The sequence below is a fragment of the Phocoena sinus genome, chromosome X (assembly GCF_008692025.1).
Source record: "Phocoena sinus isolate mPhoSin1 chromosome X, mPhoSin1.pri, whole genome shotgun sequence".
In the NCBI taxonomy this organism is placed as follows: Eukaryota; Metazoa; Chordata; class Mammalia; order Artiodactyla; family Phocoenidae; genus Phocoena; species Phocoena sinus.
This window is the reverse complement of record NC_045784.1, coordinates 18,377,925-18,403,389: the sequence shown is the minus strand read 5'-3', so window position 1 is coordinate 18,403,389 and position 25,465 is coordinate 18,377,925. Positions and strand designations below refer to the sequence as shown.

Below are 25,465 nucleotides of genomic sequence, written 5' to 3'. Positions count from 1 at the left end.
GAGCTGCAAAGGGCAGGGGGCGGGGATGCTGCATTAAATGACCTGTAAGCTTCTGTCCAGCTTCTAATAGTCCATGAACTTCTTGAGAATAACTTCTAAGGTTTATTATTAGGAGGATAATAATAGTCAGTTTCTTCAGGGTTTACTATGTACTTGGCAGAGTGCAATGGGATTTCCATGGATTATAATGAAAGGTTTGGAGAAGCAAAAAAACTCACCCAGGATCACACAGCCTGTGAGTAGGAGAGTCAGGAACTGAACCCGAGTTGCCTGATCCCAAAGCCCACGTTTGGAACCATTTTGCAACAGTGACTAGTCTTATTACTTACCATCTCCAGCCTGGCACCGAGAGTGAAGATGGAGGAGTGGGTGTAATCATAACTACCAAGGCTACTTGAAGGACAATTACCATTTTATGGATGTTGGGTCCTCCCTTTTAAAGCCCTCAACCGACATTCAGAAACGGTGCCAGCATTTCAGCAGAAGCAGCTAATAGCTTACCCTGATTAAAGTCATCTTAAATGTAAGTTGGCTAGGAGTGAAAAGTACAAAGTAAAGTGACTCAGTAACAAACATGGTCTTGAAATACAAATGACCATGGCCACTGAATCCCACCTCTCTGCTTAATTGACTTAATCAAGCTGCTCGTGAAACTAAAACTAACTCCTTTATCATACATTTTAGAGGAATGATTATATGAGCCTTGCATCATTAGTTAGTGTATGGCTTCCTACCACGGGAAGTTTCCACTGTCACCCAATCCATGTGTAGAACAGAATACCTTGATGCCCTGAGTTTTAGTACTTCTTTCCCTTCCCCACCCGTTACCATTGCTCTTCCACTCTCCATTGCTCAGGGCATAAGGGCTCCGTGGAAGAAAAGAGCCCGACAAAAATATTTACAGACAGGTGTTAGGGACTCTAATTCCATCTAGGACTTCCAGTTTATAAAAGATTTCAGGTATGTGACAATCCTTCGTACAAAGGAACAGACTAAAACCACCCATGGCTGATCAGTTAATCAAATACATTTATTAAAGCAAATAATAGGGGCTTCCCTGGAGGCGCAGTGGTTGAGAGTCCGCCTGCCGATGCAGGGGACACGAGTTCGTGCCCCGGTCCGGGAGGATCCCACATGCCGCGGAGCGGCTGGGCCTGTGAGCCATGGCCGCTGAGCCTGTGCTCCACAACGGGAGAGGCCGCAACAGTGAGAGGCTCGCGTACCGCAAAAAAATTAAAAAAGCTAATAATAATAATGATGATACATACCTTCCTTTACTATTGCATTTAAATGCGAAAGATAAAATATGAACTTTCATTTGTCACATGTTTTTCCTTTGACCTTGGATCTACTGTTTCTTTCTTAGGTAAACCACTATAACACAGTGTTTATGATTTCCACTGCTGGTTTCTTTGAAGTGTAGCCAGAACTTGAAATGTAGCAGTTTGACTCTAGAGCTACCTCCAGCTGGTGATCTTTGCTGCTCTGCCAGGGCTCCATATTGGTGACATATACTGACTAAGGGATGTCATTTTTTGAGGCTGACATTCACAAGTACTTCAGAAATATAACCTGCCTTCAACCGATTGTAGACATTCTCTTAATAGCTGTACGATACATTATTGAAATCTACTTTCCCCTGGATGACAAGACGACAGTTGAGTCACTCAGAAAATTATTGAAGAGAACAAAAAGTGTTGAGAACAGAGGGGAAAAAAAACACAACAACCTTTCAGTATGAAACATCATGGGTGAAAAACAGTGGCTGAGTGGGAGTTTCTCAAAACTGTATTGAGTGGGAAAGTTCTGTGTGTTCTGAATCTATTTCACATTTCAAGAATCCCTAAAGACAAAGAAGTCATGCATTCTAGCGATACAGAGCTTTATTTTAAAACGGGTTGGATATATTTTAGTTGGTGTGTGTGTGTGTGTGTGTGTGTGTGTGTGTGTGTGTGTGTGTGTGTGTCTGTCTGTCTTCCTAATTTAGGCTAATATATCAAATAAGAAATCTTTTAAAATTAGCTATTGGGAAAACACCCCTCTTTCTGAGAGTCTTCTGTGAAGATGCTAGAAATCTCAAAATGTCATATCCTGCTCCATTCAGAGAAGGACTAGGACTGTAAGAATAGGAAAGCACAGAAAGAAATATTGTAAAATGCAACCCTATAGGGGCTCCTCTTCCAGCGGCTGGGAGAAAGCCATGGGGGAGGCTATAGATTCTGGCAGGTGCTGTTGGAGACCTTGGAAAACTAAAGATAGAACCCGTGGGGAGTCATCTGAAACAAATATGCAATGGCAGGAAACTCCAAAAGCCTGAGCGCTAAAAGGAGAGACGGAGTGGGGACGAAAAGGGAGGGGGAGATAAGAGAACAAGGGCTCTGGAAAGCAAAGTGGAGTGGGATTGTCAGTATCCATTGGCTAGCAGCTACAGAATCCAGCCCACTGGGGAAAGATGCCATTGCACTGTAAGTCACACAGGAGTGGCTGCGGAGGGAATACTGTTTCCAGAATTCTCGGGCTCAAAGCCTGGAGCCAAGCAAGAGAACAATACAAATAATTAAGGGACTAGTGGAATTAACTTACAGGGAATTCTTTCGGCTTTTCTTCACCTGGTGAGATCAAGTGTAGTATTCATTTCACATCAGATAGGTCTATTATCAGGGAACTGTATCCTGTTCTGGCAAAAGATGATCTAGTAGATTTTTTCCATTCCAACTTTGAGGATGTAACAAAGTATGTATAGCTTGGGAAAGTGATGCACTGGGTCTGCTACGTCAGGGGCATATTTAGAAATATCTAAGATGAATAAATCTCAAGGAGGGAATAAAAGCAAGGGAAGGTGTTAAAAAGGAAAAAACAAAAGCCTGCTTCCTTTACACTTATACAGAATCTATATAGAGAAGGAAGTCCAACCTCATATCAACTCCAGGTCATTGATTTCTGTTTGTTTATTCTTTCATAAAAACGTAGCTCATATTCCAAACCCATTTTGAGTAGTGAATACCATGTTCAATTTGCAGATGGAAAAATCGAGTCATTGAGAAAGTATTTTGTTTGTGTTCAAACAGCAAGTCAGTGAGAGAGACAAGAATATGACACCAATCCTCTGGCTGATGGAACAAAAACAGAGAGCTATAGGTCTACACATTTCTATGAAATTCAAGTTACAAGGAATTTTTCTTATGGTTCTAATTTAGCCTATAATTTGTCACTCAAATATCACCGCCCTACAATTATATTAATGAATCGTCTCTAATCAGTTACAAAGCAATCCTCTGACACTCCCTTAGGTGTACATTAATGATTGGATACTTGACACGTTCACAGGCTGCTCTGGATCCTGTCAATATTTGCTGTCAAAAAAACCATTTAGGGCTTCCCTGGTGGCGCAGTGGTTGAGAGTCCGCCTGCCGATGCAGGGGACACGGGTTCGTGCCCCGGTCCGGGAAGATCCCACATGCCGCGGAGCGGCTGGGCCCGTGAGCCATGGCCGCTGAGCCTGCATGTCCGGAGCCTGTGCTCCGCAACGGGAGAGGCCACAACAGTGAGAGGCCCGCGTATCGCAAAAAAAAAAACCCCAAAAACAAAAACAAAAAAACCACAAAAAAACCCATTTAGGTTCTGGGTTTCTTGAGTCATGCCTTAAAGATGAAAAAGCATCAGGCCAGTGAGTTAATGGCTCACTTTTCAAATGTGGCTTTTTTTTTGGCGGTACACGGGGCTCTCACTGTTGTGGCCTCTCCCGTTGCGGAGCACAGGCTCCGGACGCGCAGGCTCAGCGGCCATGGCTCACGGGCCCAGCTGCTCCGCGGCATGTGGGATCTTCCCGGACCGGGGCACGAACCCGTGTCCCCTGCATCGGCAGGCGGACTCTCAACCACTGCGCCACCAGGGAAGCCCTCAAATGTGGCTTTTTTTGATGCCTATTCTAGAATTATCCATTTGGTGTGCCCCTTTTCCAAGGCCATTCTCAAGGTGTAAGTTTGTGTGGCCTTGAGCAAATCACCTAACCTCTTTGAGGCTCAGTTTCTTTATGAGTAAAATGAAGATGATAGTCTGCACCTCAGAAGTTTGTTGTGAGGATGAAGGTGTTATGACAACCTAGCTGAATCTTGGGGTTTTAGGGTGGATAAGGGTAGTTTGTGGTGAACGTGGGGAGGGGTAGTTACTGTTCCACAACCTCACCACCAGGTTAAGATGAAAGTTAGTCCCAACCCAACTCTGCCACTTTGTTAAACACGCATTTGTTAGCAAACAAGCAGAAACCATCCATACAGTCTGTCTGTGAGCCTGATGAAGCCTCAGCTCTTGTCCCTTTAAATGCTCTGAGTGACTGCCCATTTGCATAAAAGGTTCATGGGAGGCAGGTGGGGATTCTGTTGCCCCTAGTTGGCAGCAGTCAGCTAGAAACCCTCATTATCAATGACTGGAGACAGGCCCACTTAGGGACCACCCCTCTGAGCTCTGTCTCTAAAGATACAAGCTATAGGCATCAGATTCTTACACTCTGTTCAGCAGGGTGGGAATTGTCTCTAAAATATTTTAACCACTCTACATACCTTAACCGCCTCCAACTTCATCAAGACAAGCCATTTCTAATAGTCATTCCATTATTTCACTGATTTTTTGCCATTTATGCAAACATTAAAGCCTCGGTTATTGGTGGAGATAAACCTAACAGAAAACACTTGGAGCAGCAATCTGGGGAACGTGGTCTTAGTGATATTTTACCACCTAACCACCCCAGGAGGATGAACTCCCAATGAGAGCAATAGTGTTCCCTACAGTTGTAGTTAAACCAACCTGTGCATATAAAATATCACACTGTCTATGCTAAAGTAGTTTAAAGTAAATTACAGACATCTTAACAGTGGGCAGAGCGAACATTTTAAATGCACATCAATACTCATTCACTTAGGGGTGATCTCTTTCAATGGTTGTCAGATTTGGGCCCCCAAGTTCCTTGGAAGTGCTCACGGTCCAGGGCTTGGGGGAAGCAGATGGGGTCTGGGCTCCCTATAACCTTGGCCAGAGCAGCTCCACCTCCACCTAGTTTGCATTTTACATATTCTCACAACACTTTACTGAAAAGAAGGGTTCCATGGCCGAGAAGGGTTCCATTAGTGAAGCCTAACATTCACATTAAACAAGTGGGGAAGACAAGACCCAGAGCAGTTGTCACTCTATCAAGTACAGAGAATCTATAGCCACTCCTAGCACTGGGCTCTTTTCACTACCATAGCCACCCAGGTACCATGGAGAGGCTACATGCATTCCTAAAATCAATCTCTGAGCAAGAAAAGGTGGTATTTCCATAGCATGTGCTTTACTGAATACACCATCCTGGATGATTTTTACATGTTCCATTACTGAAAACAACCCACCATAGAGCATACACACTTGATTAAATGGGTTAGTTTAACAATCATATCTTTCAGAAACAATACTTTAACTTGAACTTCCCACTAGGAAGATGCCCTCTGTACATGCTTAAGAAATGGGTCAGGGTAGTGGTGATCTAATTAAACTTTTAGCCAGTTAACTGTCTTCCAAATAGTCCCTATATCAACTTTCCCCCTCTTTCATCCAAACTGTAGTAATGGAAATAGTTATTGGTTCAATATACATCATCTTCGGTGAGTCTTACTTACATTGTTTTGATCTTATTTCAGGACCCTAATGATATTTCATCCTATCTAAGACACTGTCAATTGTAAAATACCAGTATTTTATGTCCTAAGAAATAAAACAAGTGTGCCCATTAAAAATTTAAGATACCAATGACTGTAAGACATGCTCTGATTTCAGAGATATTAAAAGAGGTGCATCTTGGACTTCGTGAAGTATGCTACCATATTTGCCACCACAGAAGACATGTTTTCCCCCTTGTCTTATACCTCCCCCTCCCCCCACTCTAGGCCACCTGATATTTCCATTAAACAGAGGAATAGCATAGAAGGCTCAGCCTTAGTTTTTCCAAAATGCTTCCCTCCAAAATTGTGCTGCACTTATATTTTAGCATATATGATACATACTGACCCCAAATACTTCTTGGCTTGTTGGCCCTAGGAATGGTGATGTACCTCTCTTGATACCCACAACAAACACTTTGGATCTGTTTCCTTTCTGTGGGATCATCATTATTCTAGTAGGGAAGAAAGGTTTAAAGTCCTATGTGGAAAAAGTCACCTCCTGTTCTTCGGAGCAGAACACAGATCCACCATGTTGCATGAACACGGACACTGGATATTTCCTGTGTCTTGAGTTAAACATTCCCCTGGCAACAGAGCTCATATCAGGCAGTTCCAAATACCACACTTCCTAATGATTTTGTTTGGTGTGGTACCAAAATTGCCCAAACTGAGTCATACGGTAACAAAATATGTTGCTCCCTTTGCTCGGGCATCATTTTCATTCATAACATCAGAGCGCAATTTCAACTTTTCAAGCCCACAAATCCAACTACTCATAAGGCAACACTTTATCTCAAGTGTAAAAAAATACATTCTGCCTTAAAGAAAAGTTTTAATGCTTGTTTTATGTGAGTGATACTCCTGGGTGAAGATGTTTTTGGTCTGCATTAAACATTCTTGCCTTTTGATACCAGATGAAGAAGTATGGACAAAATTCAAATTTACATGTTCTCTTTCCCAAGTCTGAACTACTATGTCGGTATTTTCCTTACATAATTTAATGTTTAGCATATTTCATGTTTTCTAGAAGTTATTTTATGTTTACTGTGGGTAGAAATTGGTATTGCATCTTAATAAAGGACAAAAATCTATGAACTGTGATACCAATCAACTTGACTTTCCAGCACTCTCCTTACACACTGACCCACACAGTGGGGTGTTGGGGAGAAAGTAAAAGAGTGTCAAATTACAGAGACCTAAGGCAGTGCTAGAATAGCCTTAGGACATTATGGGAGGGAGGAGGTGGTTTGGGGGGTGTGATTGCCCCCCTCCCGTGGTAAATCTGAAGGAAGCTGAAGGAGGGCTAAGATGTGGGATGGTTTCTGCAAATGCCATGGCCTCCTTTCCTATCATTATGTGTTCTTTCCTCATCCCAGAGAGCGGAAAATATTAGGCACCACAGGAGGGCAACAGCCAGAACAAACTGTCTTCCAATCCTTCCAGCCAATAGGGAACTGTGAAATCACTGCACAGACCTCAGGATGAGTACAAGAAATCTGGAATAAATGGGAGTCAAATTTTCCTTGGCATATTTTTGTACTGTCATAGCAATTTTCTTGAGGTAAAAAGCTTTAAAGACGTACTTTGCAGATTTGTTTTGCCTCACAATGATTACCATCTCAGAGTGTCATTGCAATTTCTTACTTTCCTTAACCTAAATCTTCCCTGTTTTCTCTTTTAGGCAAATATCAATATCCCAATGGGAGCCTTTCGGCCAGGAGCTGGGCAACCCCCCAGAAGAAAAGAATGTACTCCGGAAACGGAGGAGGTGAGAAAAACTGAGCTGGCAGAGCTCAGCACCATCTTTCTCCTCCAACATCCTGACTAGAGGAGGGCAGAGGCAAGGCGAGGGCCAGCTTTCCAGGACAAGGAGGGCACAAATGGATGTGGGTCAAGGAGTCATCATGTAGTGCATACATTTCTTTGGTTGTCTTGCTCAATCAGCCACGAAACACACTGACCCTCACTTCCCTCCAGCCAAAAATCTAAGTGCCTGGCCCAGGTACTTGAAGACGCTGAGTTTAGCATCTAGTTTATTGATTGCGTGTGTCTCCTTGTGTGTGTGTGTGTGTGTGTGTGTGTGTAGGGGGAGGGGGAACCTCTCAGATGCTCTTGGTTCAGCAACAGTCAGTAGCTTGCTAAGTTTTCACTCTGAAGCTTTTATTCAATATAGCTGGATGTATGTAGTACAGCTTCTGATGAGTGATGAACCCCAGTGGGAACGCAGGTAGTAAGCACGTAAAATTACTTGTGGATTCAAACAAAAAGCCCCAATCTCTGGGTGTTTCCTTTGAAAAGAGGAACTTGCAAAGGAGTCTATCAATTTCTGTATTTTTCCCTCCCTTTCTTTCTTTTCCTTTCCCCCAAATTCAGATACCCAGTCTTCTAAAATGGGGGCTAAAATTCATCATGGGTGCAATAAATATAGTTCTCTGCCCAAATGTTTATATTTTTTCCTCAATTCTGACTTTTCTGATGAAACCTGGAAGGTCTGATTCTAAAAAAAAAGTTAAGGTCTTGGAGCAATAAAGCCACAGGGTATTGCAAACTGTATTTTATCTTTTTTAAAAGGTGAAAAGGCTTTTTAAACTTTTGTAGGTGACCTTTTTGGTATTTGCTAATAAAACTGGTTGTCCTGCATCTACCCTTTTTCTCTCATAAATAATTCCTGATGTGGTCCTCAGTTAGCGGTTCCAGCCTCCTATAAATAGAAAGATAATTTTTGAAAGGAGGAGATAGAGTATTTGAGTGACATCACCAAGTTCTGGAGTTGCAGTCACTAAGTCACCCTTGACGAATAACAAATTTTCAACATACAAGCTGAAAAGACCTGGCCCTACTCGGCTCTGATGGTACAGAATTTCTAGTTCTGCTGCTGCTAACTTGGCCACCCAGGTAGCTCATGATCATGAGCTCTCCCTCTGGGACTTTGGTCAAGTATCTGAGTCTCTGTCTGCAAAATACGATTCTGTCCGTTCCTCAGAGGGTTGCTGTGAGGAAAGAGTCATGTATTCAATAAATGACTGTTTATCGATTGATCGAATTATCCAATTTTTATGAAGGACTCCTGGGCCTATTATTTCACATGTTGTAAGAAAAAAGCACAGGGAGGTAGAAGGGAGGGCAGAAAGGCATTCTTCCTAAATCTCCATTCATCTGTAATTAGGTTTTCTTCCTGTGCTTCCTCTTAAGCTGTGTGTCACTGTGTCTGGCAATCAGTTGGAAGGTAGCTTGACTCTCTTTTCACACTAAATTGACTGATGTGACTATTGTTTTGGAGGCTTGCATCCATCTTCCTCTGTGGTAGAGATGGCCCTCGCTTCTTCTCTACAACTGGTACTTTCCTCCACACAAGTGTCCCAGTTAGGAGCTTGGGAAAGCACCCTGCTCGTACTCTTGCCTTGTCCCCAGCTTGATGGTTCCAGCACATTCTAAAATAACTAAGAACTGATACAGCCTGGGTTTTGAAAACTTACTTTATGACCAACCACATAAACAAATGGTCAACCAACATTCTTCTCAGGATGGAGGGAGCGAGGTATCCACAGAGATCCAGAGACCCCAGAAGTGTTTCTTGAATTCAGCTACACCTTTCTTGTGGGGCTCACCAGTCGGGAGGGTGGCGAGGGGTGGTATTCCCTTATTGTGAGAGCTGAAAGGGACTCTCAGGACTTGTGGGGTCTTATGGAGAGGTGGGATCTAATGACTCAAGTTCTGGGCTGGACCTTGGAGTAAGTTTCTCATGGAAGCAATATTGCAAGGGGAGTAGTTGGGCAGCTTGGTTTGGCTACGAGGCCCCAGCCACCTTTGGTTGCATGATTTGAATGGGAAAATGGAATCTGAATTCAAATAACCTGTAGAGCCCCGCTTTTCTATGACTATCCAGTTTAAAACCTCGGAATTGCTGACTTTCTTAGATTTGGGATTCATTGCTTAGCTTACCATTAAGATAATCACTGTCTAAAGTCGAGGGCATAACAAACCACTCCTGAACAGAACAGGCCACCTCCATCACAGCCAGGAGCTCCCCCATCTCAAACCCGCCACCATCTCAGACGTGAAGAAGGTGGACCCTAGCAGGAAGCCAGGACGGGCCATCTGACAAGGCCTGTGAGCACTGGCTGAGTCTCCTGCCCACCTATGGTCTCTGTAAGCCCTTGCTCTGCATAAGACAAGGCAGCTGCTTGATTAAAGTGATTTGAAGCGTATTGACAAGCCCCTGCTCTGCCTCCCAAATCTCTCAGTTACATCATTATTAAGCCACAAAACAGCACATTGGGATTTTCTGTTAATTATTTCCCTCTCCACCTGATCCCTTCACATGATGCAAATACACTATTTAATTCTAGTCTTGCTACTTCCTAGCTGTGAGGCCGTGGGCAAGTTTCTTAACCCCCCCCCATACCTTGTGCCTCAGTTTCCTCAACTGTAAAATAGGGATAATAATGGTAGCAGATTGAGAATTTTTTAAGTAATTAATTAATTAGTTAATTATTTCTTGGCTGTGTTGGGTCTTCATTGCTGTGCACGGGCTTTCTCTAGTTGCGGTGAGCGGGGGTTACTCTTTGTTGCCGTGCGTGGGCTTCATTGTGGTGGCTTCTCTTGTTGCAGAGCACAGGCTCTAGGTGCGCGGGCTTCAGTAGTTGTGGCACGTGGGCTCAGTAGTTGTGGCTCGCGGGCTCTAGAGCGCAGGCTCAGTAGTTGTGGTGCACGGGCTCAGCTGCTCCACAGCACGTGGGATCTTCCCGGGGCAGGGATCAAACCCGTGTCCCCTGCACTGGCAGGCGGATTCTTAACCACTGCACCACCAGGGAAGTCCCACGGATTGAGAATTGATGTGAGGATTAAATGAGTTAGTAGGTGTAACTTAGAAGAGCTAGCAGTGTGTTTGCTGTTATTATTAAGTCTCCAGTGTATGAGCATAATACACTGTGTGTATAAGCACACCAGGCTGTTGTGTCGTACAGAAGAGAGTTTAGGGGAAAACGAAATAGGGCATCTGGTAGTGAAGAGGGAGATGAAGGTGAGATAGCTGGGAAGTGGTTCACCATTTTGCCAAATTTTACAAATACTCTGTCACCCCCCAAGGGGGGCATTTCCCTGTGACAATAGCCATTTCTGAAACTGGGAATGGCGCGGGGCTGATAAGCCTTCTCTCAAGCTTTCTTTATCTAAAACCAAAGAATGTCTTCCATATCCCTTCTCAATTCAAATATCTACTTACAAAAGAAAAGAGAGCATACTTAGCCAAATGGAACCATCTGGCCCCTGCCTGTTCATGCCTTAATGCATTATAATTCTTATGATAACAAATTCACAGGAAAAAAATGGAATCTGATTCGCATTCTTTTTTAAAAGATGAGAGAAGATTCAGTTAAGAATATGCACCACCACTAACCCCCTCCTGAGTCAATATCTTAAAACCTAGTTCTTAAATATACCCACTTATAATTTTCCATTATATGTGACCTTACCAAATCAAGTGTTAAAAGTTTTACCTTGATAAATAAAAAACACAGTGCATTGAGGTTTTAATAAATTTAAAGGAAAGTGCCTAATATTAAGTATTTTCATCCTTTAACTGTGTATGTTTGCACAGTAAATCTTTGCACACAGACACATAACTGCACATGCTGGTTTTCTGTGTTAATTGTGCCAGTATAGCACATTTTGATATTAGAAAGATAGTGATTATGACTCAGCCAGGAACTTAACAGAAGGAGCTGGAAACATTTTTCTCCTTCATACTTCTTTATTAAGATCTACCCACCTAACAACCATGGGAACATTTATAAGTAAGGAAACATTTTTCATTTCACCACTACATATATATATATATATATAATTTTTTTAAAGAGCACTTTATAGCCTTGTTTAAAATTTCTTTCCAAAAGCCCAACAAAGAACATTTTGGAATACCATGTCCTCCAAGTGGATGTTTAACAGTTTTAACTATTGCTTCTAAATCTGCATTTATAAATGATGAATGTGCGTGCATGATGAAAGGAAGCCGAGCCTATGGCTCTATACATTGACCCGGGGAAACATTTTCCAGATATATACAACAGATATTTACAACAGGTACAGTCTACATCGAACTACTGTATCATTTCGTGTGGGTGACATGTTAGCTATTTCATCAGCACTGGGTCAGATTCAAAGAAAATGACTACAGGAAAAACCATGAACCCCTCAAATAAGCAATTTAAAAACGTTTCTGTAAAGGACACATCTACCAAATAATCTGTTAAAGTTTGGGAAGCTTGAACATTTTCTGCCCTTTCCATTTAGGGTTTAGACAATTTGAGAACTAGATATAGGAGCCAGATGGGGGCTAAAGCACGGCATTGGCGTTAATACCCAAGTTACAGGGCTGCCTAGTTAGGCCGGCAACACATATGGGCACAGGGCTTGCACCTGAGAAAAACGTACAGTTTCTTATTCTTTTTCCCATAACTGTATTGGTTCACTCAGTTGCTGGCCCAGCAGGTGGAGCTCTGCCAGTCTCATAGGGGGCCTGTTAATTTGGGTCCTCCAAGAAGCAGATCCAAAGGTGGGATTCGATGGGCAAAACATTTATTGGGGAAAACACTTGTAAGGAAAAACGAGAGGGTCCTCAGACCGTGATGCAGGTGAAGGAGAGTGGGACAGAGGGTTGGGCGGAAGCATCTTAGACAACAGTGCTGTTCTAAGGAAAATTCTTGAGCCCAAGTCCCTCCCAGAGGAGTCCCAGGTCTCCCAGGAACGGGCCCGCCTTAGGATCCTATGACACTCATTCATTGGCCACGAGCAGCCGTGGGAAGTGTTACCTCAGCGGGGTGATGGGCGGGTTTCAGGGTGAAGCAGCCGGGCCTGTCATTCAATTATCCTCCCTGCAGGAAACTGATCCGAGAGGCGTGCTCCTGTGGCTGCCACAGAGATCAAATGTTCCTCCAACACCTTCGTTCCAGGGCCCTGGGGAATATGCCCCCCACTGCTAGTAAATAGGAGGAATGAGCTAACCAGCAACTGTCTGTAGTAATGAATTGGAGTTCTAGGAGCTACACACAGCAACGGATCTTACTGTTTCACAGCCACTGTTAATACGTGTTTGGTGTATGTACATAGAGGCATAGATTTGTCACTATGGCACATTCTCAGGCTTAATCAGCTAAACAACCATCAACAAGTGTGCCTGTGCACTTCTGCACCAGGCATTGGAGGACCCACAGAAAAATGTATAGGATATGGTCCCGCCCTAAAGCCACAACAACAGAAAAACATAAAACAATAGGAAACGTAAAATGCTTTCCAAAGCAGGAGGGGAGAGCTGGGCCTCCTCTGCCACTCCATCCTACCCCACCCATATTCAAAAAGGTTTTGCTGATCTCAGTTTCAGTTTGTTTCTGCTTCCCAGAAATGTCATTGTAATAAAGGCTGGCAGCCACTGCACCCCAAACAAAAGAACGGAAAACTCCTGGACCAAGTCATTGTTAGAGATAGCCGTGCACTAACAGTCTACAAACCTGTGCCTTTCAGGCGTCTTATGATACTATGATACCAAATTAAATTTGATCTTGTAAGATGCTTCTCTTGGAAACACAACACAAATCCTTTTAACTAGTGGTAATTTTTATTAGCTATCAGACACTGAACAGTACTCTTGGGTTTTCTAAGTGATGCGGAAATTACTTGTTTTCTTCTTCCAACTTTATTCTTCTATAAACTTCAGGAGATCTTGAAACTCTGACGGTAACCCAACAGCACAAGAAAAAGTCACTCTGCTAGAATTACTCTCTGACACTATTTTTGCTTCAATTGTTTTCTGCTTCATGTCTGTGACCTAGAGAGACCAAATGTCTTTTTCGGTGAGCTAAATCTTTCTCCTTTTTTTTCTCTTCAGGGTGCTCCTCCCACTTTGGATGAGGAGAAGAAGTCAATTCCAGGAGCTAAGAAACTTCCAGGACCTGCGGTCAACCTATCAGAGATCCAGAATATTAAAAGTGAACTGAAGTATGTCCCCAAAGCTGAACAGTAGTTGGAAGAAAAAAGGTGAGTGAAAAACTCTTTTCTTTGTCTCAAAAAGACCACTATAAAAATGGTTTACGGAAGCCTTGCACCGAAGGAGTCTGGAATTCCAGAAGTGTTTGCTAAGGATCAGGACCTTCAGGTTAGACCAGTATTTCCGGCGCAAAGTTTTTCTGGTATGTAAAGCCAAGCTTTTAAGCCTACCTTACTCCCAAACCAGTCAGAGGGCCATTGAGGATGTTTGCCTGCCATCCCCTTGCTGGTTACCTTCTTGATTGGGGAAGGGTGGGGGTGGGGTTGGGAGAGGAAAGATGCTTGGGACGGGGTCCTTGAGGAGCTTTTGATCTTCGGGTACAGGGAGCCCTCCATCATTGCATGCCTCAGTTTCCCTACCCAGATGCCCCAAAGAGCGATGAGCTACTTCTGAGCTGGAGGATCAGAGGGGCAAGGAGCTGAGGAGGTCTGGTGGTAGCCCAGGTGTGGGTAAGGCAGACCAAGAGGGCCTGGTAATGACTCTGTAAGTAGAGGAGGGAAAGGTAGGCTCAAAATTGTACCTGCCACCCTTAAAACTGGACAGGTACATGTAAAAGTATGAGATTAGATCACTCCCTAACACCATACACAAAAATAAGCTCAAAATGGATTAAAGACCTAAATGTAAGGCCAGACACTATCAAACTCTTAGAGGAAAACATAGGCAGAACACTCTATGACATAAATCACAGCAAGATCCTTTTTGACCCACCTCCTAGAGAAATGGAAATAAAAACAAAAATAAACACATGGGACCTAATGAAACTTAAAAGCTTTTGCACAGCAAAGGAAACCATGAACAAGACCAAAAGACAACCCTCAGAATGGGAGAAAATATTTGCAAATGAAGCAACTGACAAAGGATTAATCTCCAAAATTTACAAGCAGCTTATGCAGCTCAATAACAAAAAAACAAACCACCCAATCCAAAAATGGGCAGAAGACTTAAATAGACATTTCTCCAAAGAAGATTTACAGATTGTCAACAAACACATGAAAGGATGCTCAACATCATTAATCATTAGAGAAATGCAAATCAAAACTACAATGAGATATCATCTCACACCAGTCAGAATGGCCATCATCAAAAAATCTACAAACAATAAATGCTGGACAGGGTGTGGAGAAAAGGGAACGCTCTTGCACTGCTGGTGGGAACGTGAATTGGTTCAGCCACTATGGAGAACAGTATGGAGGTTCCTTAAAAAACTACAAATAGAACTACCATATGACCCAGCAATCCCACTTCTGGGCATATACCCTGAGAAAACCAAAATTCAAAGAGAGTCATGTACCAAAATGTTCATTGCAGCTCTATGTACAATAGCCCGGAGATGGAAACAACCTAAGCGCCCATCATCGGATGAATGGATAAAGAAGATGTGGCACATATATACAATGGAATATTACTCAGCCATAAAAAGAAACGAAATTGAGCTATTTGTAATGAGGTGGATAGACCTAGAGTCTGTCATACACAGTGAAGTAAGTCAGAAAGAGAAAGACAAATACCGTATGCTAACACATATATATGGAGTTTAAGAAAAAAAAAATGTCATGAAGAACCTGGGGGTAAGACAGGAATAAAGACACAGACCTACTGGAGAACGGACCTGAGGATATGGGGAGGGGGAAGGGTGAGCTGTGACAGGGCGAGAGAGAGGCATGGACATATACACACTAACAAACATAAGGTAGATAGCTAGTGGGAAGCAGCCGCATGGCACAGGGATATCGGCTCGGTGCTTTGTGACCGCCTGGAGGGGTAGGATAGGGAGGGTGGGAGGGAGGGAGACGCAAGAGGGAAGAGATATGGGAACATATGTATATGTATAACTGATTCACTTTGCTATAAAGCAGAAACTAACACACCATTGTAAAGCAATTATAACCCAATAAAGATGTTAAACAAAACAAAACAAACAAAAAAATTGTACCTGCCACCCTTAGAGGCACTGCAAGCAGGGCCTGCGACTTTATTTTCATTGGCTCTGTTCAGTAATGATCCCCTGGTGAGGGCTCAGCCCCACCCTTCACTGCAGACCTGATGCCTGCAGACTGGTGTGGGATTTCTGTCAGTAGTGGGCTTGTGGAATTGGCCCAAGTCATGGCTCTTTCTCCTATGAGACCCTGGGAGCTTTACCCAACATTACTGAAGGCCACCACGCACAGTTTATTCCATTTCTTAAGCAGAAGTTTAAGTCTAGAGGAGAAGAATCTATATTGGCAACATAAAACAGGTATTTATCTGGCTGATTGTCCATTCATTTGTTCATCCATCCAGTCATTCGTTTATTAAACCAATATTTATTGAGTATCTGCTGTGTACTGAACACTAGATACATATACTGATTACTTATCATGTGACAGATACGGTGTGAGGAGCATTCTACCTATTGTTTAAGTTTCATGATACACTCCCTGTGGGTATTAGGGTGACATCTTCTGACCACGTAGATGGCAAAGGCAAGCACAGCAATGGGGCCCTACAGTGTCTTCTGTAAACATAATGAAGAACAGACGTTCTGTGAGACAATCCCACTCGTGACGGAGTCACGCTTATGCTGACTTACTAAGACATTTGCAAGGAAGTTCTGCCGAAAAGATTTCTTCATAGTGTAGGAGCCAGTTTGAGTTAAAAGAACAGGACAGTATCTAGTGTTTTCAGCACAGTTACATGAACGAAAAAGGGAGTAAGAATAAAACACAGTGGATTCTGTGACCATAGCGTGAATCCCAGGAACCTGGATGGGGACAGAGTGACGTGAGCAGGAACTGACCTGAAGCATGGCCACGCACACTTGGTATTAATTATGACAGAATGAAGCAAACTGATGACTATCATTATATCAGTCCTGCTTGTGTTGCCAAGCTGAGAAGAAATATTCTAATATGCTTGGGACAAAGCTACAGAACTTTCTTGTGAGAAAGCCTGCAGAAGTGAAATGAACTTTTGGGAATATTTATTATCATCACCCAACCAAGGCTGTTCAATTAGACATGTGAATTTTTTTTTTAATTAATTTATTTTTGGCTGTGTTGGGTCTTCGTTGCTGCGCGTGGGCTTTCTCCCGTTGTGGCGAGCGGGGGCTGCTCTTTGTTGCGGTGCGCGGGCTTCTCATTGCAGTGGCTTCTCTTGTTGTGGAGCATGGGGCTCTAGGCGTGCGGGCTTCAATAGTTCTGGCACGAGGGCTCAGTAGTTGTGGCTCGCAGGCTCTAGAGCGCAGGCTCAGTAGTTGTGGTGCACGGGCTTAGTTGCTCCACGGCATGTGGGATCTTCCTGGAGCAGGGATCGAACCCATGTCCCCTGCATTGGCAGGCAGATTGTTAACCACTGAGCCACCAGGGAAGTCCTGATAAATGAATTTTTAATGCAAATTTTAAAGGGTTTTGCTTTTATGAAATCCTTGTCAACCTAAATTTAACCCTAGTTCCAGTTTCAGAAGAATTTTGTTTGGAAGATCCAAAGGAATGCTGTTTTAAAATTAGTTCAGAGAGGGGATGGACTTCCCTGGAGGTCCAATGCTTAAGACTCCACGCTTCCACTGCAGGGGGTGCGGGTTTGATCCCTGGTTGGAGAACTAAGATACCGCACGCCGTGCAGAGTGGCCAAAAAAAAAAAAAGTTCAGAGAGAATCTTGTGGTGTTATTCAGCAGCGAGGCTGATTCTGTAGCCTTGTATCTATGGTTACAGTAATGGGGAACAATACCAACTCCATAAAATAGCAAAAAAGGTACTAGAGTATCCAGAAAACATTTTTTGTTACTTCATTTTCTCACAGAAGACTTTAATGATTCTTCTCTCCTGAACAAATTCTAATAATGCAAAACCACTCGGAGAGGCCTATTTGTCCTTATTCTACAGGAATGTGAAAACCTAAGTTGTCCAGGTAATTGATCTGAGTTCCCGATGAGGACAGTCATTGTTTTGACACAAGGAGTGATCTTTATTTCTTGTAGGAGAGGTAGTGAGCTGGTTTGTTTTTGACTCATCAATTCTTCTCCTGCAAATCTGTCAGATTTTGAGACTTCCGTGGTCATGGTTTATGGTCACAGAGGGAGAACATTTCTTAACGTTGATTGATTCAGCGGAATCATAAACAGTAAATACCCTGGACCAGCCGTCATTTTGCCCCTCACTGGCTGGATTTGACTTTCTCCTTTTGGACCACCACTTCATCACCTGCCCTCACCATGTATTGTTCAATGATTTAATCAAACAGGTCGTTGTTTGAAGACTGAGTGAATAAGTCCATAGCACCAAACTATGAAAACCACAAGACTTAAGGCTCAAAGTCTAGGATATAACTATTACAATATTTTAGACATAAGACAGAGCAGCACCTCCTTCTAGCTAAGATCAGCACTTCCTTTTAAGTGGGGTTTCAGATTCTTTTCATACCCTGTGTCATGGCTAGAATTGTTCATGAAAATAGATAAAAAATACTATAGGACAAGAATCAGAAAGGCCAATGACTAGCCAGTTAGAGATCAGTAATCACGGCTTGTGGCAAAGGAGTTAGGGCCTGGACCTCATCAGGAACCAGAACCAGGCCACACAGAGGCAGCACATACCAAGTCAAGACCAAGAGACACAGGAGAATCCCAAATGGGGCCCTATTCCACGCTGGAACAGGCTGGGGCAGGGAAAGGCAGGTGTTCAGCCCCGTACATCTCAGGATTCTCCTGGCTGTGGTTTACAGTGGCCAAATGGCGATTTAAGCAAGCCCAGGAGCCAGATGAAGAGACAGGACCAGCAGCAATGTCTGAAAACCAAGAACCCTCCCACACTCGCATGCCTGCTTGTTTGCTGCATGATCAGGAATTCCCCGCCCCATGTCCACCGTCAAAAGCCACTGTCAGCTTGTTTGCTTGTAGCTGCGGGGGATGCCGCCTCAGACTTCACGGACAGGGGTCTGGGGAACCTGGAGGACTGCTAAGGGCGGGTGTCCAACAGATTCTGTGTCCACTCTCAACGCCCAGATCAGACCACAGGTGCCCAGTAACAAACCTTTGTAACTAGCTTCTGCACCGTAGGCATTTTCTTCATTCCGTGCTATAAGATATATAGATGTCAGACTTGGTCCCTGCTCTCAGGATACTTAGGTCTTGATGGAAAGATAAAAATAAAAAACTTCAAAAGATAGGTAACAATTCAAGAACTAGATAGCAGCTCAGGGATTCAAGATACCCCATGGCTGTTTATGACCTACTAACAAGTAGGCAGTAGAGCAAAGCAAGCTTATGACTTACGAGAGGGGGAACTCACAATGATTTGGCATCAGGGACAATTTCAAGGAGGTGGTGGGAATGGAATGGTTTAAACAGAGGCTCAGAGATAACCTCTGGACGTAGGGAATGTCCAGAGCATCATTATTGGGACACCCTGCTGAGACCAAACAGTTCCTCTAGGGCAATACTTCTTAAACTTTTGGAGCAGAGCAAAGCAACATTCCACAACCTGCCTACATCATCTCTTCTCTTTTTCCAGCAGTAAAAGAACTCGGTGATAACAAAGAATTAGAGAGGAAAAAAATAAGTATCAAAGTAGCAGCAATGCAGCAGTTATGAGAAGAATGATTAACAAAGATAAACCCTAAGAAGAATTCTACAATTATGTTAATGAACACAAAGATAGCAGCAACTGAAAGCCCTGGGAGTGATGAAGCACTAGAAAGAAATTGTCCTTCTGAAGTGGCAGGAATTACTCCTCTCTGTGTTGGACATTGCAGCATGGCCATGTGTTGTGCAACAGCCAGACTTGATGATTATGTACTAAACCAGGGTTTTAGAAAAATGCAAAATTGTAGTGATTCTTAATAACTCACTTAGTAGCTTTTGGCCATGTATATAACTGAAAGTCTATGGAATGAATCTCCATTTTGTTGTAAGAACTGAGTAAAGCACTTGCATTTTGGAATCAGGAAGTCTTTCGAAGTCACCCAGTGGGCACTGGACCATACTTTGAGAAACACTGCTATAGTGCAATAAGTGAGAGTGAATTGGAATGATCCGTAACTCCTGTACACCCATACGCTGCGCCATGGTCTCAAGTTAGTCTCTATCCCATACCCCACACTGGTCAACCAGCCTTGATTCTAGATTTTGTAGTTTGGAAAAGAACCATTATAATGCCCTGTTGTGGGAGGCATGCCTTCTCTATCCAGCACTTTGCCCCAACTCTGGCAACTTCTGTTTATGCTGTCACAATCCTTACCAAAGTGATGTATTCATTTGCTTTTTAAATCTTCTTCATGATGCCAGCATATAGCTTCTTAGAGGCTAGGGCACATCTGATACATCTTGAGCACACATGCCTTATTACTGGTGCCCTGACCACAGCAAGCCTGGTGTCCCCTAGAAATGTGTTCTTGTAGATTTTCCAAGTCCTTGCATTCTCAGGGAGATTACTACTTAAAAGCAAGACTAGCTTTTCTGTCAAGGACTGACGGTAACATTGTTGACCGCGATCAGTAAAGGGCTCAGAAATTTGACTTTAATTCATTGATTATAACTTTATTCCTCTGGGAAACTGAATAATTAGGGAAAATGTCAAGGTTGGCTCATTTTCCTCAAAAGGGGAGAAAAATATGTAAATCCAGAAAAAAATCGTTTAATTTTCAAGAATTCTTTGGATTTATTTTTCAAAGAATGTCTATGTCCAGATAAGACATATTTACCAACCAGTCATCGAGAAAGATGCCATCTCTGATCGAGGAGAACATAAGGTGTTCATTACTCTTAAATGTTAAGCATTACGCATCACGATTGTTCTTGCTGATTCAAAGGCTAATTTTGACAGTGTTAGCAGAAGGGCAAATTGATGTACTCAGACCCTTGATGAAGTGTGTTTAGCACCTAACAACAGACCCCCAAAATACATGAAACAAAAACTAACAGAATTGGAGGGAGAAATAGACAATTGAGCAATAATAGCAGGCAACTTCAATACTCCACTTTCAATAATGGATAGAGCAACTAGACAGAAGATCAACAAGGAAACTGTCTCAGTCTCTTTGGGCCAGTATAAAAGAATACCATAGACTGGGTGGTTTATGAACAACAGAAATTCATTTCTCACAGCTCTAGAGGGTGGGAAGTCCAAGATCAAGGCACCAGCAGATTTGGTGTCTGGTGAGAACTTGCTTCCTGGTTCATAGATGGCCATCTTCTCCCTGTGTTCTCACACAGCAGAAGGGGCAAGGAAGCTCTCTGGGGTTTCTTTTATAAGGAACTAATTCCATTCACGAGGGCTGCACCCTCATGACCTTTCACCTCCCAAAGGCCCCACCTCCTAATACCATCACACTGTGGATTAAGTTTCAACATATGAATTTGGGGTGGGGGGACATAGACATTCAGTCTATAGCAGAAATAGAAGACTTGAATAACACTATAAACCAACTGGATATAACTGACATCAGCAGAACACTCCACCCAACAATATCAGAGTACACATTCTTCTCAAGTGCACATATGGCACATTGTCCAGGACTTATTTCATGTTAGGCCACAAAACAAGTCTCAATAAATTTAAAATGACTGAAATCATGGCAAGTATGTTCTCAGAGTACAATAGAATGAAATTAGAAGTCAAGAACAGAAAGAAGTTTGGGAAATTCACACGTTGTGGAACTTAACACTCGTAAATAACCAATCAGTCGGGCTTCCCTGGTGGTGCAGTGGTTGAGAATCTGCCTGCCAATGCAGGGGACACGGGTTCGAGCCCTGGCCTGGGAAGATCCCACATACCGTGGAGCAACTAGCCCCGTGAGCCATAATTACTGAACCTGCGCATCTGGAGCCTGTGCTCCGCAACAAGAGAGGCCGCGATAGTGAGAGGCCCGCACACCGCGATGAGGAGTGGCCCCCACTTGCCGCAACTGGAGAAAGCCTCGCACAGAAACGAAGAGCCAACACAGCCATAAATAAATAAATAAAAAAATTTTTTTAAAAAAAGGCAAAATTTCTTAAAAAAAACCCCAACCAATCAGTCAAAGAAGAAATCACAAGGGAAATTAGAAAATACTTTGAGACAAATGAAAATGAAAATACAAGATACTAAACTGTGGCATGCAGCAAAAGCAGTGCTTAGAGGGAAACTAATAGTTGTAAATGCCTATATTAAAAAAGAACAAAGATCTCAAATCAATAACCAACCAATCAAATCCATAACCAACCAATCAAATCAATATTAGCAGCTCCATATTTGGGAACCAGGCCCTTTATCATCTTAGAGTAAGCTTAACCCATATCTACATAAATGGCAAATGATTAAACTGATGCATGAGTGGAAACATCAGCCCTTTTAAATGGTAAAATGTAATAAGCTAAAACAACCTATTTATATAAACACTGTAACAACATAATAGAAGCTGGGAAATAAAATATAATCACCTGTAAGATCACCATTTATCATAATACTCAAGTTGATATCTTCCCTTCCAGTTTTCCCCTTGGGTTTACATATGGAATGCAATACAACTAAGTTGCTAACAGTATGGGGCTTTAGGTCATGAAGACTTGGTCTCATTACCTTCCATCTTTGCAACTTTGAGCTCTATGTCTCTATTTCCTCGTTTCATAAAAAGCAGAAAATGGTGTCTCCCTCATAGGGTTTAGGATTAGGGAGATGTGAAGGATTAGGGAGAGGTATTTTTAAAAATACATCTAGGCATAGCACCTGGTACAGAATAACTACACATAAATGGGAACTGGTTCTCCTTTTACTTTTTTCCTACAGAGCATCATTCATAGCACATGTATGGTTTTGAATCTTGCTTTTTCCACTTCACATTTTCTCATAAGAATATTTTTCCAGTTTTACAGAGAAATAATTGACATACATCACTGCCTAAGTTTAAGGCATACAGCTGGATGGTTTGATTTACATATATTGTGAAATGATTATAGAAATAGGTTCAGCTAGCATTCATCATCTCATACAGATACAATAGAAAGAAAAGGAGAAAAAAGAAAAACATTTTTCTCCTTGTGATGAGAACTCTTAGGATCTACTCTCTTAACTTTCCTGTATACCACACAGCAGCGTTAGCTATAGCCACTGTGTTGTGTTGTATGTTACATCCCTAGTACTTCTTTGCCTTGTAACTGGAAGTTTGTACCTTTTGACCACCTTCCTCCAATTCCCCCTCCCCTGCTCTGCCTCTGGTAACCATATATCTGATCTCCTTTTCTATGACTGTGTGTGTGCATTTTAGATTCTACATATAAGTGAGATCGTATAGCATTTCTTTCTCTATCATAAGAATTTTTTATGCTGCTTTGTAGCTTTCAGAATTAAGTGATTTGTTTTTCATAGTCTTTGACTTATCATGATTTCATAACCTTTTCCCTCTGCCAGAAGACAGAGGACTGATTTATTGTTTTACACAGAACTAAACTTACCCAACAACTTCTCCAAATGTCTTCTCTGTGGTTTGCTGCAAATTTTTTGTCCTCAATTTTGGAATGTTCCCTGCTTTGACCCAATTACAGAAGCTCTATTCATTTTGTTTGAAGGAAATGGTTTTATGCTGAGATTTTTCACTCTCTAGTGAAGCCACATTTCTTTTGATTTGTGATGCTCTTTTTTTTCCTGCTCCCCACTTGGTTAGGATAAAGATGAGTTTTGCAGTGGTTCTGAACTGCATCAAGGTTTTATTCATTTGTTAACCTGCCTGGCAAAGCTACTGTTCTAGGCCCTGGTTACAGCCTGTGTGGGTGTAAAGTACTCTTGAGGGCGAACGTGAGGAGCCTTTGAGCTGATCATGGCAGTTGCTTTAAGAGCCTCTCAGCAAACACACAGAAACACACAGAAGCTACCTGGATGGTTTCTATTAAAACAGAGATCTGGAGGGCCTAGTGTGTGAATTCTCAGTAGGGATGTGAAATTGGTGAGAACAGATCTGAGCCCAGAGAAGCACATCTGCTCCGGCCAGCTCTCTAGAAGGCAGAGGTGACTCAGGACCAAATTTTGTAAAACCTTGTACTCTGGCATGTAGATTTCCACCGGCTAAAGGGCAGTTACCACTGGCGCTTGCCCTGCTCCCAATGCAATGCAACTCATTACCCTAACCCAGTGGTTCTGGGGGCAGAGGGCCATGTCTAGATACAGTTTGAGTTGTCACAACTTGAGGGAAGTATGGACTGCCACTGTCACCTAGTGGGGAGATGTCAGGGATGCTGGTCAATGTCCCACGATGCCCAGGACAGCCCCCACCCCCCACAACAAAGAATTATCCAGTCCTACATGTTAGTTGTGCTGAGACTAAGCAACGCTGATTGATCAACTTGAAAAGCTGATGTCAGGACCAACTTGCAAACGTTCCTTTCCAAGCAATCAATGCACTGCATTTTACAGAAATCAAAACATTAATAAAAAGAGAATAGTAATTAACCGCCTAATATTTATAATCTCTTCACATTAATCAGAGACTTAGGAATCAGCTACTCTTAAATATGATTCTCTTGTCAACTGGTAAACTAAATATATTTATGGTATATGGTACATATTAGGCCTTAAACACAACTATTTTTGGTAGGTTATTTTTTCACTGCAAAAGTATCAGAAAGCAGTAGGTTATCTCAGCAGCTCATCAAATCTTTTATTTATTTTTTAACTAACTAATTAATTAATTAATTATGGCTGCGTTGGGTCTGTTGCTGTGAGCGGGCTTTCTCTAGTTGCGGTGAGTCGAGGCTACTCTTCGTTGCAGTGCACGGGCTGCTCATTGCGGTGGCTTCTCTTTGCTGTGGAGCACGGGATCTAGGCACAGGGGCTTCAGTAGTTGTGGCATGCGGGCTCAGTAGTTGTGGCTCGCAGGCTCTAGAGTACAGGATCAGTAGTTGTGGTGCACGGGCTTAGCTGCTCCGTGGCATGTGGCATCTTCCCGGACCAGGGCTTGAACCCGTGTTCCCTGCGTTGGCAGGCAGATTCTTAACCACTGCACCATCAGGGAAGTCTCTCATCAAGTTTTTAAAAATATGAACGTTAAACATACAGTATTAGTAATCATCAGCACTAACATCAATGTCATCATTTTTTTTTTTTTTTTTTTTTTGCGTTACGTGGGCCTCTTACTGTTGTGGCCTCTCCCGATGTGGAGCACAGGCTCCGGACGCGCAGGCTCAGTGGCCATGGCTCACGGGCCCAGCCGCTCTGCGGCATGTGGGATCCTCCCAGACCAGGGCATGAACCCGTGTCCCCTGCATCGGCAGGCGGACTCTCAACCACTGCGCCACCAGGGAAGCCCCTAATGTCATCATTTTTATTGTCATTGTTAGCATTTGTTACATGTTCGTGATATAACTGACACTGTGTCTTGCACTTCACATACATTATTTCATTAACTCCTCATGCTGACTGCGTGGAGTATATACTGTGATGCCCATTTCATTTATGGGGAAAAGAAGGCTGAGAGAGTTTGTGTAACTTGACCAAAGTCATCCAGCTTTTAAGTCACGGAGGTGAGATGCCAACTGTCATCTGTCGCACTCCACAGCCAGTCCTTTTAATCACTAGCACTCACCACATTCTTTAAAAATGTTATTTAACCATAGTCTTCTGGGCTTTTCCAATATATCACTGCGTTAGGTCACAGTAAAAACAAACAAAGGCTTAAAGAGGCTGCAGAAACTGTCACCTCCACAAAGAGATGACACCACAACTCTGACATGTTGGTTTATTTACGCGTTCATTCGTTTGCTCATTCATTTATCCAATTCATGCA

General features: G+C 42.8%; 1 protein-coding gene across 1 annotated transcript in view; it reads left to right on the top strand.

Moving 5' to 3' along the window:
• The window catches only part of SMPX (small muscle protein X-linked), a 52,593-nt gene that overhangs the window by 8,333 nt on the left and 18,795 nt on the right, over positions 1–25,465 (top strand). Inside the window, exons 3-4 of the mRNA XM_032620659.1 lie at positions 7,375–7,461; positions 13,576–13,724. Of these exons, the coding sequence (XP_032476550.1) occupies positions 7,375–7,461; positions 13,576–13,710 (222 nt within the window). The 3' untranslated portion in view covers positions 13,711–13,724. The remainder of the gene's footprint in view (positions 1–7,374; positions 7,462–13,575; positions 13,725–25,465) is intronic.